Source organism: Mauremys mutica, chromosome 2 (assembly GCF_020497125.1).
Source record: "Mauremys mutica isolate MM-2020 ecotype Southern chromosome 2, ASM2049712v1, whole genome shotgun sequence".
Taxonomy (NCBI): domain Eukaryota; kingdom Metazoa; phylum Chordata; order Testudines; family Geoemydidae; genus Mauremys; species Mauremys mutica.
The window spans coordinates 268,459,944-268,473,012 of record NC_059073.1 but is presented as its reverse complement, the minus strand read 5'-3'; the positions used below and the strand labels follow the sequence as shown (position 1 = coordinate 268,473,012).

Genomic DNA, 13,069 nt, shown 5'->3' with positions numbered 1-13,069 from the left:
TCTTAGGGCTTGTCCAAAGGGGGTTTGGCATAGGCTCTTGGGGGTGATGGGGAGGGGAAGGAATTAAACCTGGCATCCTCACTGGCTGTATCAGCAGGCAGGCCAGTAACTCACTGGGTGTGGAAAAGGACACTCACCTTCAAAAGGTGCTATCTCAATATCAAAGGTGGACACGTTGGCAGGGGGCTGTAGAAAAGATTACACTGCTATTGTCCAGGCTTTACCTGTTGGGTGGGTTGAAGGGTTCAATTTCCAGGATTGCCATCTGATGACTTTTCAAAAGCATTATACTCACTGAGAAAAGAAACATGTCAGGAACTTAGTGTAGTAAAATCTGCTAATACCAGGTACATATCATACTACTTAAAGGTTTAAGATATAATATTATGAGCATACAGTTCCTGCAGAAGTAGTGCCTATGCAGAGAATATTTAATTGTAAATAATTTACCCAAAAGCTATGAAGAGCTCTGACGTCATTATAGTCTATCACACAGCTAAAATTCTCATTCAAGGCCTCATCATCTGATGTCTTGATTACTGCAACATCCGTTTTCTTTGGCCTTGACAAATGCAATCTTGCCACACTCATCTCAATTCAGAATGCTGGTGGAAAGTCATTTCCCGGGCCCATTGCGTTGACCATATCACTTCTCTCTTTGCATCCCTCCACTGGCTCTCCCTTCTCTATTGCATCAAACATAAGGCACTTGTATTCACTTTCAAGGACCTTTATGGACAGTTGTCATCCTTATCTAGGCCATACTTGCAGGATGGGGGACTCTATCCTGGGAAGCAGTGACTCCAAAAAGGTTTGGGGGTTGTGTTGGATAATCGGCTGAATGTGATCTCCTAGTGTGATATGGCAGACAGAAGAGCTAATGCAATCCTGGAATGCATAAACAGGGAAATGTTGAGAAGGAGTAAAGAGGTCATTTGCCCACCGTATTTGGCACTAGTCTGATTGCTGCTGGAATAGTGTGTCCAGTTCTGGTGCCCACAGTTTAAGTAGAATGTTGATAAATTGGAGTGGGTTCAGAGAAGAGCCAAGAGAAAGATTAAAGAATTAGAAAACATGCATTATAGTGGTAGACTCAAGGAGCTCTATCTATTTAGCTTAATGAGGAGGAGTGACTTGATTACAGGCTATAAGTGCCTATAGAGGGAACAAATATTTAATAATGGGCTCTTCAGTCTAGTAGAGAAGGTATAACATGATCCAACAGCTGGAAGTTGAAGCTAGAAAAAATGATACTGGAAATAAGGGAATAATTTTAGTGATAAGAGTAATTAACCATTGGACCAATTTATCAAGGATTGTGGTAGATTCTCCATGATGGACAATTTTTAAATCAAAATTGGATGTTTTCGTAAAAGATCTGTTGTAGGAATTATTTTGGGAAGTTCTATGGCCTGTGTTAGATACGAGGTCAGACTAGATGATCACAAAGGTTCCTTCTGGCCTTGGAATCTATCATCTCATTTGCTATTGAGCAGTTAACGCTCAGCTGTGATCAGCCCATGGTGTCAGCTTCCCTGGCCCACTTGTTAACATTTCAGACAAGCACCTTTGTGCTTTCTCTCCATGCTTCCCCCTATCAAGCTGACAAATATGGTTTAATTCCTTGTACTCCCACATCTGTCTTGTTTGGTGACCTTGTGAAAACACCAGAAGGGATAATGGTTCATTTCCCCATGCACTGCTGTAAATGGCCTATGTCTCCTACTGACTAACCATGCTCCCTGGGGTTCAGGGTCCTCTACTTCCCAGTCATGACTGACAGCAGCCTTAGAGTGCTGGGACACTGCTCTCAGTCAACAGATAGGTATAGCTGCTCCTCTTGCCTCTTGTTGATAAGCCACAAGGTGGGAAATTGTGGGGACCTAGGATCTGGTAAAGATCCTTGGGGCAGGAAACAGAGAATTTCTGCCTCTGGCTCATTCCATCCCCACCTCACTTGGATCCATGCAGGTGAACACCCATTAAAGTCAACAGGGATCTGCCCACACTAATCCACTTTGTGTGTGCGCACTCTTGTGCATTGTTCCAGTCCCCCCTGCTTTTTGTCCGCCAGCAAAAATTGCCAAAATGGCTGCTGTGACTCTTTCACCTGACATGTCTGGAACATGCAAAATATTAGGCTAGAAACTGATTTCACAGAGGGTGGCAACCTGAGGAAGTAGCACACCATGATTCCACACCTACAGCCCACCTTTGTGTCATGGCCCTGCTTCCCACCTGGAATGACAGTGCCCCCCCACTCCTTTCCAAGAGGCAGGGTCACTCAGGAACACCCTCAGGAACAGCAGCATAGGCCCCTTCCCTCAGAAGGACCAGAGTCTATCTGCTTAGTGGCCTACTGCAGTTGTCTCCTCCTGCTATACCTGGAGAACTCCCAGCAGAGGAGTTAGCCACACGGAGCAGTTAACACCCATAGCGATGCATGGGCAAGTCGGTTACACTCATGTCCTGTGTTCCAAGCTTTACTTTGCAGGGACCAGGGCTGGGAGCTTGTTTAGAATGAAGGCTGGGATTCTGCTACACTCAGGTGCCTCCAGGAGCCAGGGCCCTGGGCAGAGGCGAGTGTGGTGCAGCTTGCACCTACTTGGACAAAACAGGCCCTTGACATGTTGGGAAAAGCACCTATTTCAAGATGCTAAAAGCAGCAGAAGTGAGGGTGTGAAGAGAGGCACCTGGAGGCAGTGGGGAGGTTTAAAACCTGCCCCCGCCAGGTGGAGTGGTGGGGGATGTCAAAGTGGGTCCCCTTGCAGCTCAGCTGGGCCCCATCTAGGGTGACCAGATAGCAAGTGTGAAAAATCAGGACAGGGCAGGGCCGCCCAGGGGGGGGGGCAAAGGGGGCAATTTGCCCTGGGCCCCGGGCTCCGCAGGGGCCCCCAAGAGAACAGCGGAGGCTCCCGCCTCCACCCCTCTCCTGGAGCCTCAGCGCATCAAGTGCCGAGTCTCCGCCGGGGCCCCTGAGCCCCGCTCAGAGCCATGCGGTGAGGGGGCGGGGCTGGGAGCTCCAGGCTGAGCTCAGCTCCCTCCGCTCGGCGTGGAGCTCCCAGCCCCGCCCCCTCCCCACGCGGCTCTGAGCGGGACGGAGCTCAGGCCCCGCCGGCCACACGCTGCGGCTGTTCCGGCGAGGCGCTGAGACTCCGGGTGAGGAGGGAGCCGGGGGTAAGAGGCTGGGGCCGGGGCGGGGGGGAAGCGGGACCCGCCGCCTAAGCGCAGCCCGGTCTTCGGCGGCGGGGGGCCCCTTCCGTTCCGGGACCCGCCGCCTCAGTGCCCCGAAGACCCGGGGCGGGGACCCCCCCCGCCGAATTACCGCCGAAGACCGGGCTGCACTTCAGCGGCGGGTCCCGCTTCGGCGGTAATTCGGCGGCGGGGGGCTCCCGCCGCGGGTCTTCGGGGCACTTCAGCGGCGGGTCCCGGAATGGAAGGCCCCCCCGCCGCCGAAGACCCCGGGCCCTTGGAATCCTCTGGGCGGCCCTGGGACAGGGATGGGGGGGGGTGGTGGTGATAGGCGACTATATAAGACAAATCCTTGAATAGCGGGACTGTCCCTATAAAATCGGGACATCTGGTCACCCTCCCCCTCTCTCTCTCCTCCTCTCCCCCATGGCTTGCACCTTGACTTGGCAGGGATACAACACTCCCCTTCCCGCGGGAGGCAGGGAGGTCTGGGGCTGAAAAGCGCTGTAGGGCGGGCTTCCCACTGCGGCAAGGACACGGCTGTGGGGTCGCCTCCTTCCCTCAGAGCCCTTAGGCGAGCCCCGCGTAAACAGCGCCCCTTCCCCGGCTCTCCCCTCCCCCGGGCTCGCCCCCATGACCCTCCCCTTCCCCCGGGCATGTGTCAGGAGGCGCAGCCCCACACCCTGCCCCCCTTCTGCCGCCGGTGGGGGAGGGCCGGGCCCGGAGGCCGAGCGAGCGAGCGAGCGGCAATGCTCTGCGCGGCCATAGCGGGGAGACAGCGCGGCCCTTCCCCCGCCGCATGCCCGTGAGCCGCCGCCGCCGCCTCGCTGCGCGCAGGAGGAGGCGCGGAACAGGTGGCCAGAGGCAGCAGCGAGCGCTGGCACCGCCCGGCGGCGGCCGAGCATGTGAGCGGGGCCTCCGCAGCGCCGGCCCGGGACTCGGCCGGTCCGCAGCAGCAGCAGCCGCCGCTGTCGCCCTCCCTGGGGCCGGGCTCCTGCCCGGTGCTGGCGGCTGGCCGGGGGTGCAGAGCCAGGCGCGCCCGGAGCGGGGGCCGAGCGCGGGCGGGCGGGCGGCGTGTGCGGGGCCGCAGCCGGCCGGGGCAGGATGAAAGTCACGGTGTGCTTCGGGCGGACCCGGGTGGTCGTGCCCTGCGGGGACGGCAACATGAAAGTTTTCAGCCTCATCCAGCAAGCGGTGACCAGGTACAAGAAGGCGATCGCCAAGGTGAGGGTGCGCGCCCGGGGCAGCGAGCGGGGGAAGGAGCAGCCGGAGCAGGGAGAGGGCGCCTGGGATCAATATGGCGCTTCCTGGAAAGGGGGAGGGAGGGGATAAAGGGGGGAAAGTGCAGGCTGCTCGGCTGGGGAGAGACGTGGGCACGGGGCCTCCGCAGCCCCCCTACCCAGGGCGGGGAGGGGAGGGAGTTCGTGCCTGTCCCACCTGGCTGAGAGCTCAAGGGACGGAAGAAGTGCGGGGAGTTTGGGCCAGAACTGCTCCTGCGTGCAGCGGTCTAGTTTTCCTGACAGTAAAGTTTAAAACGCTGCTGGGCTGCCCGGCCCGGCCCGGCCCGGCCCTGGGGGCAGGGAGCGTGTGTCTGTGTGAAAGGAGCTGCTAACTGAACATGGCTCCTTTGTACCCATCTGTGGGAGCTGAGATTTATCCGGTAGCGAGATACAGTCGCAAAGACTTGAGTGTTTTGGGGCCTGAACTCTTTGTTTGTTACTATTTTGTAACGAGCAAGTGAGTCTCTTGTAGGTGTATTTTTGAAAAGGGGGAGGGGGAGTCCCTTTCGCTCTTTTTCTTCTTGTTGGTTGCATACACCCTAAGTGCACCGGATCCATACAAACTGGGGTATTGGCTGTCACTTCAAGGGTCACATCTTGTTAGTTTAATTGTCCTGGAGAAGGCTGTGTAACCGCATGCTTTAGGTTTTGTTACATTTGTTCAAAGCCTGGTGTTTGAAACAGAACAAAATTAAAATCCCCAAAGCAAGTCTCCTTTAAAATGATTTCTCTTTCCTGAGCAGTAGTTACTGCAAAGAGTTCAAATCCAGCCCCAGGCTTCCCAGCTGCTCCAGGCCCAGGAGGGAAAGAGCAGTGAAATGTTCGGAGTTCACAAAACAACAGGCATCTAATGTTTATATCTGAAAAAGTAATATGTCCCTTGCGCTACCAGAGAATGGAAAGGTGCTGGAAAGAGGATCGGCTGCAGAATAAAAAAGTTAGGGATGGGTTAAAGAGTGTTTTGTTGGATTATTTGCTAGGATGATCGCTAATGTGAAGCAGCACATTCTTCGCGGCAAGTCGATGCCCTCTCGTCTGTGTCAGAAATGCTCGTGTCAACACAGAGAATAGTTTACTTTTCCAGTTATTGCGAAAAAACGTTGACAGTGTAGGGAGCTTCTGTGCTGGAAATATATCCATTGCCTTTATGCTTGGAAATTTAATTGACTTCTTACTTTTTGGTGATGTTAATAATTACAACTTGTCTAGAACAGTTTCCATATGGAGTTGGGTATATCATTAAATGTACACTCATTTACAAACAATTGTATCTGCCCTTCTGTATACACTTGGAATATTTTACTTTTTTGCTGCAAAACAGTTTTCATTTCTGATCAACTTAATTCCCAGACCAATCTGATAAAGACCAGTTGTTTAATGATATTTTGGCTGGTGCTTCCCCTCCTCCCCCAACTTTGCTCAAGTAGTTGAATTATTTTTTGCTTTTCTGATTTTTTTTTTCGGTGCGGGAGTTGATTGCAGAGTTTCAGTTTAGAAATTTTTACTTCAAGATATTCTGAAATTGCACCAAGCTGTAGTTTAAAGTCTGTTGGCGTTAGCATTGGTGGACTTGAAATGATGTGCATGGATTTTTTTCCAAAGAGAACCCTGGGCTAGTATAGGGAAAGGGGCAACCAAAGTTTACATTTTTTGTTTCCTTTTTCCTGAAGATTTTTGTTTTGGGACAATCACTATTGTTGAGTGTATGTTTAATATGCCTCTGAAGTGTAATGTCACACAGCATCGACTAGTGAAATAGTAAAAAGTTTAACTGAAAGATGTCAAGATGCTAAATACCAACTGTAGTTATTTATACAGCTTCATTAATGTGCATGGTATTTCATATGCAAATAGAAGACAATGTCCCAAAGCACTCTTAAAGTTAAGACACAACCCTGTAAACCCTGACTCATGAGCATAATGCTACTTACTTAAATGGGACTATGGCAGTAAATATTAGCAGGATTGGTCCCTAATTTTTACAATATTAATGTTACATTAATACCGTTATAGTAAATTTATGGTTCCCAAACTGTGGTCTGTGAATGAATATCTGGCTAGTCATATTGTACTGGATCATGTTTTTGTTTCCAGCTGTTAAATTGCATTAAAGACAGCTACAAATACATTCCTAATATTATATTTCCGTGTGAGCAAATTGCAGTATGTAACACAGGGAAGTTATGTGAGGGTGTGAGTGGGAAGGATGGTTGCTTGTATGTTTGCAAATGGAGAGGAGGGGCCAATAACAAAAGCTCTGTGTTATGTGGCCACATTATGGAAAAAAAAATAAGAATCTATGAAATGTGATATGTTGACAGATCAACTATTTAAAGATAATTTGCAAGGTTACAACTTTGCTTGCTCCTAGCCTTCATAGCTCTTGATCTTGGGTTTTAGAAAGGACTTGTTGGCTTTGTATTTTATTTTGTGTATTTTGCATGGGGTAAGCTTTGTTGCAGGTGTGTGGGGTTGGAATGGTGTTAATTACAAAGTGATGGCTTCTATTATGTGGAAATTCTGTTGTGAAAACACTCATCTACCCCAACTGAGACCACAGGCCTTTCTTTTAGAGGTTTCTACTGTTAATTTGAAAGTGAGGTTTGATATTGTATGCATTGCACATTTTCCATTGAGACACTTGAATAATATTGAGTGATGAGTCCATGAGTACCTCTGTAAATAAATATAGATAGATTTTACCAAATGTTTCCCAAGTAACAGTGCGGATGTTCATGAGATAGTAATATGGAAATAGTTAGGGATGGTAATGTCAGATTTTTTTGGTCACTGCCACACCCTTCTAGTGTAAATTAGATGGTCTTTTTGTATTGGAGTTCAACAGTTGTACCGCTCTTCGCTTTTAAAAAAGAAAAGGAGGTAAGGAATATAATCAGTTATATATTTGAGGGAACAAGTGTGGATTTTATTTATTTATTTTTTGGTATCATGTTGACATCATCTGAAGTTTTTCTGACTTTTCCAAAACATACTACTCTAGCATCAGTTATAGCCTCATGCAGGAAAGCAGAAATCTGATAGAAGTTTATGTAATGTTTTAACACTTTCATGAAACTACAGGTCCCCATCCTGCAAAAATGTATGCACCTGCTTAATTTTACAAATTGTGCGTAGTCCCAGTGACTTTGGCAGAGCGTCTTGCAGGGTGTAAAGCACATGAGTAAGCCTTTGCAGGATCAAAGCCACAGTGAACTTAGCTCTCTCTTCCCACAGTTTTCAGTTTGTGACTAGCAGCTGAGGATCTAAACTAGGAGTGGTTTTGATATGCCTACACAACATGCATACTGTACAAATCAGGAAATGCCCTCTACATGCATACTGTAGAAATCAGGAAATGCCAATGGAGTTATTCTGGCACTAAAGACCCTATTTGGAATTATGTGTGTAAATGTGTTAATAAAATATTGTGTGTGTAACTTAATCGTTGACCTTTATTTTAATTTTATTTTTCTCACTTGGAATTATTTGAATTGAATTGAGGTGGTGGGAGTGGAAACAACACCTGTTTAAAAATAGGAAATAAATTAGGGTCAGAAAAGAAACCCTTACTATTTTAAAAGAAATTAAAAAGCATATGAATAACATATTTCAGTTTCTTTGGTTATTGCCTTTTATCATTCTGTAGTTGCATTTGATAATTAAGAATGAGTACATCAGTCCCTTTTATATTTTAATTGTGAATATTTCCCATTATAGATGCAAAATCTCTCTTTATTTAAATATGGGTTAACTTGTTAGTGTGATGGACTGCATCCCCATGCCAACGTGACAAAGTCTAAACATTTTCTTGAAAGCTTTATTACAAGTACTCTTTCTTTTTAAACATGCCAATAAAGGCTGTGTAGTTGAAATAAGAATATTCTGCTTTTTCTCAACAACTTTAAAACAACCAAGCGGAACAAACAAAAACAACAAAACCCACTCAACAAACCCAGCTCTCAATATGATGCAATCTTGTATTGTAAGCAGGGCTTGCAATCCATTTGCCCAGGATAAGAAGAAATCTTTCTTTGGAGAAAGCAATTAAGTTCTGCAGAATCTAAGGCCCGGTCTCCATTGGGATTTTAGTCACTGGTATTGCAACATCAGTGTAATTTGACTGGTGTAGACCCCTAATGAAGAAATACTCACTGGTATGAACCACTATGACTTGCACCAATGCATTTTACCTTGGCCAGTAGGCAATGGGTAAATTTTCCAAAACCTACTTAGGGGGAGAACAGAAGTTTTTGTGTAGTTCTGCTCACAGTATTATATGAATGACTTTTTGAGATTGAAAAGTTACAGAAGGTGGCAATCAGAATGTTGTAGGGGGACTTTGAGGGTATGAATTGTGAAAAAAAGAACAAGAAGACTTGGACTATATAACTGAATAATAAGGAGCTGAGAGGTAGAGTATATTGGGGGTGTGTGTGTGGTTTTCAAAAGAAATGCATGGATTGAGGCCAATAAACTATTTGGCATAGCAACTAGATTAAAATATATATTATGGACTGCTACTGATAAGGGCACAAGCAACTGAACAATTCAAATTGAATAACTTCACCAAAAGATTGACTTTAATACCCAAGATTTTGAAATTTGTCAGAGAGGTTAGTTATATGTTTGTAAGAAGCTGGGACATGTATTCTAAAAAGGAGCAGATTATCTGTCTGATATCTTTAGTCTACAGTGGCTTTGGTATGAGGTCCCTTTTTGGTTCTCATTTTTAAATTTCTACCTTGATTTTTGTTGCTGTAAGTGTCTGGAAAATATAAAGAATGTAAAGTTTACAATAAAAAGGTGATAATGCCCAGTTACTCTGGTGGTGAAAATGATGGAAGCAATTGTATGTGTTGATTATTTTCTTAACGTTTGATGTGTGTGTGACTAGACATGTAAATATGCAGAGTAAATGAGAAGTTGAATATATTTCATTGAGAGTCTTGATAGAGACAAAGCCACGTCGGAGGCCAGTAGACAACGAGTGGTTGATGGCACACTTCAAAGAGAGAGAGAATCAAATGGGTGAATTGTAGCCTCCGATGAAAGTACAATTATCCACCAAAAGTACAGAAAACTCCCAGGCAGGGAAAAGTGATTCATAGGTAGATTACATGCTCAAAATGGCCCCTTTGACCTTAATCTGAGCTCCTGCAGAACACAGGCCAAAGAATCTCACCTGGTAATCTTCTGCTTGAGATAGTAGCAAGAAGACCTCCAATCCCCCTATTGGTACCCTAAAGATTTTAAGAGTAACTTTCAGAGATTGTGGCTTGAGTCTGAGTGAAAATGAGGCAGCAGATGTGCTTCCAATGGTTCCTTAGATGTATTTCCCTCACTGTTCCCCCAGAAAATAAAATAAAAACTGAGGGGGGGGGGGAGATTAGATGTCTGACAGAGTTAGTGATGTAATATAATGTCTGGAACAAAGCTTAGTTGTCAGTTTTAAATTCACACTAGGACAGTAGTGACAGAAAGTAGTTGCTGACAGTTATTTGATCACCTCTGTAGGGTGCATTGGTCGTCTTGCACCGTAAATGCTAATGGATATTGGAGTATACACTACAGTTGGCATTGTTGTTGGTTGTCTAAGCAAAAAGTTCAAGCATCAAATGGGTATGGGGTCTCAGCTGCTTGCGAGCTGGGCCACCCAAAGTTGAAAGTTACAACTTTGTGCTTAGGACTAAAGTGCATTGGCAGGAAGTGTGGGAAAGTTTGTACTCCTAGTGAATGTGCTGCACTTTTTTCTGTCATGTGCTCATCAGTGCTAGCAATGTTGCACATGTAAAACAAAGTACCAGAAACCATGCATTCACTTCAAAATATGTATGTTTGTTTAAAAGCTGATCCCTCAAAGGTAGTCTGTTATGATACAGTGATACTGACTTTAAAAAAATACCTGATTTCCATCACTTTTTTGATACTTCGAACAAACAATTTCTCACCTGCCCACCTCTACCCCCAAAATAGTTACTGAAAAACTCAGTCCTAGTGATATAAACCAGCCCGTGGTTTCTAGGGTCCTGCTGCTTCATTGTGTAGTGCGGCAGTGTGTACCTTTCAGAAGCAGTGTGCCGAGTTTTCATTTATTCACTGTAATTTAAGGTTTTGCATGCCAGTAATACATTTTAACGTTTTTAGAAGGTCTTTTTCTATAAATCTATAATATATAACTAAACTATTGTTGTATATAAAGTAAATAAGGTTTTAAAAATGTTTAAGAAGCTTCATTTAAAATTAAATTAAAATGCAGAGCCCCCCGGAACGGTGGCCAGGACGCGGGCAGTGTGAGTGCCACTGAAAATCAGCTCACATGGTGCCTTTGGCAATGTGCCATAGGTTTGCTTACCCCTGGTGTAGTGAATGGATGGACTGCTGTGTCAGCATGGAACTCTATTGACTTGAGCGGGGCTTCACTCAAGAACTGTATGCTGCTACACTTTGCATAATTGGGATTTAGGTTTATAAGGGCCAGATTAGCTGGGACACTACAGTCACTTCTTATCCTGTAGTGTTCTATGGTGTCTCGGTCAGAACACAGAGGAGTAAAAGTGACATGACAAATGCTCAGTTGCATCAATGAAAAATCTGATTTTATTAGGCATCATTTAATTCAATGTTTGCACAAATCTTGAACCTCCTTTAAAGCTAAATAAATCTACCCTAAACTATCCTCAGAATAGGAAAAGAACTTGCTACTCATTTCAGTTGATAACCTGAGACTGAAATGTTTCTGTCCAGTATTTGACTTTTGATGTGCAGTGCTTGAAAAATTTGACTGGGTATCTCCATTGCTGCTCATGGTTGTCTAAGAATGATTCTTGACCACTTTACTGATGTTGGGTTCTGAATAGAAGCAATCAAACTGAACTGACTGTTAATTTTGCTCTATTGCTTGGCAAAAGCTGTGAACAGCAGCAATGGGGTTGGAGTTTTCTGCAGTCTCAGGAAGGAAACACTGTTGGTTCATATTAAGTTAATGTTTGGAAGTTCATCACCATAAAGACTAGGAAAATAGTATTCTAAGTGGACAGTTTGCAGATATAGATGGACCCTTGACTGTCCTTTTCATAATTAATATAGATGACCGACTATTGTTAGTAAGAAAAATCCATGAAAATTAGGATGTTTCTCTCATGTATAGTACCTACCCATCTTTTTATCAATCTGCTACATTATACTGTCCATCTTAAGGAATATATTTATGTGGTACGTGTGGAGTTTTTATTTAACTTAATATTATGGAGCTTCTTAATATATAAGTATTCTTTTATATTGGAAATAATATATTGGAGTGTGTGGGGAAAATGGTTTGAGAGTTACATTGGTGTGTAATATGTAGATTCTGAGTAGAATTTATATAACAGTATTTCATAGCTTTTTAAACAGTGCTGGGGAGGTGGGGGCTGTGAAAGAGCGTGGCATGTTAAGGGGAACAGTCACTATATCTACTTTGGAGGATCAATTTAAAGATAGTACTTGGGTTGTAGGGAGTTGCCAGGCTTTCTTGTTCTAGGTTAGTGTTTCTCAACCTTTTTGTGCTGGTGACCCCCTTTGGACTTAAGAAACATTGTGATCCCTAGGAAAAATTGCCCCCTCACCCTCCACCAGCTTGTTGCTTTGGTATGAAACATGTAAATTAGCTTGACAAGGGCCTCTGTGCTGTGGGGCCCCAGGCAATTGCCCTGCTTCCTACCTTCTAGTGCTGGCCTTGTTTGTGACCACCCCCCCATCCAAGCCTTCTCAGGACCCCCAGATTGAGAAACACTGTTCTAGGTGATAGACTTCAACCAGTGGGAAACCATTTGAATCCCATAGTTCTCTACACTTTAACCTTTCTAATAATGGTTGCAGATGTTTATGCAGTTTTTTTAAAAAAAGCCATTGGAGGTAACATGTTCTTGTTTGTGCTATAGACTATGACATCTCTTTGCATGTTAGTACACTTAAACTGACTTTAAGCAAAACAAGCTGGATTAAGAGGGAAAAGAAAAGATGAAGATGATATACACAATATGGTTCATGTTGCCTTAACATTTCTTTTTGTTTAGGCCAATGAGCAGCTGCTTCAAAAGAAAACATTTCCCCCCCGAAAACAACTTTTTTCTTGTACATTTTATTCAATTAATATTTACAACAGTACTGACCTAATACACTGAAAATAAAATGGAATTTTCTTAATATAAACCTAGAGCATTGCATAGCTGTTCTTGCTCAGAAATATTTTGCAAGCAGTAACAAAAGCAAAAGGGGTGGGGAAAAGGTAGTATAAGGAAGTTCTGAAAGGTATTTTGGGGCATCTGCTCTTTTTTTTATGACCTCTCCCAGTTGTAACAAAGAAAATGTTGGTTGAGTCACTGTAATGGCTCAGCAAGTCTGGTGCTGGAAGACAAATACAAAATTAAAGTGCCTCAGTGCTGAATTACATTATTCAGCAGATCTCTGAGAAGGGGCATTTAATTTAAAAGGGATGGGAAGCAGTGCTGTGCTTCAGCCTTGTAATGTTTGTCACTAACAAACTAGTAAAAGGGAAATGAGTCAAAGTCCAAAGCTATCTAGAAATGGACAAATTTCAAACTAACAGGGAACATCCA

General features: G+C 44.8%; 1 protein-coding gene across 8 annotated transcripts in view; it reads left to right on the top strand.

Annotated features, from left to right (window-relative positions):
* The first annotated feature begins 4,044 nt into the window (after positions 1-4,044).
* The window catches only part of PARD3 (par-3 family cell polarity regulator), a 648,875-nt gene continuing 639,850 nt past the window's right edge, over positions 4,045-13,069 (top strand). For 5 of the 8 annotated variants that reach the window (XM_045004631.1, XM_045004630.1, XM_045004627.1 and 2 more), the window contains exon 1: positions 4,046-4,416. In XM_045004631.1, coding sequence (XP_044860566.1) covers positions 4,297-4,416 — 120 coding nt within the window. In that variant the 5' untranslated portion in view covers positions 4,046-4,296. Of the gene's footprint in view, positions 4,417-13,069 lie in introns of all 8 variants that reach the window. The other 3 variants (XM_045004634.1, XM_045004629.1, XM_045004633.1) reach the window with 2 other exon arrangements.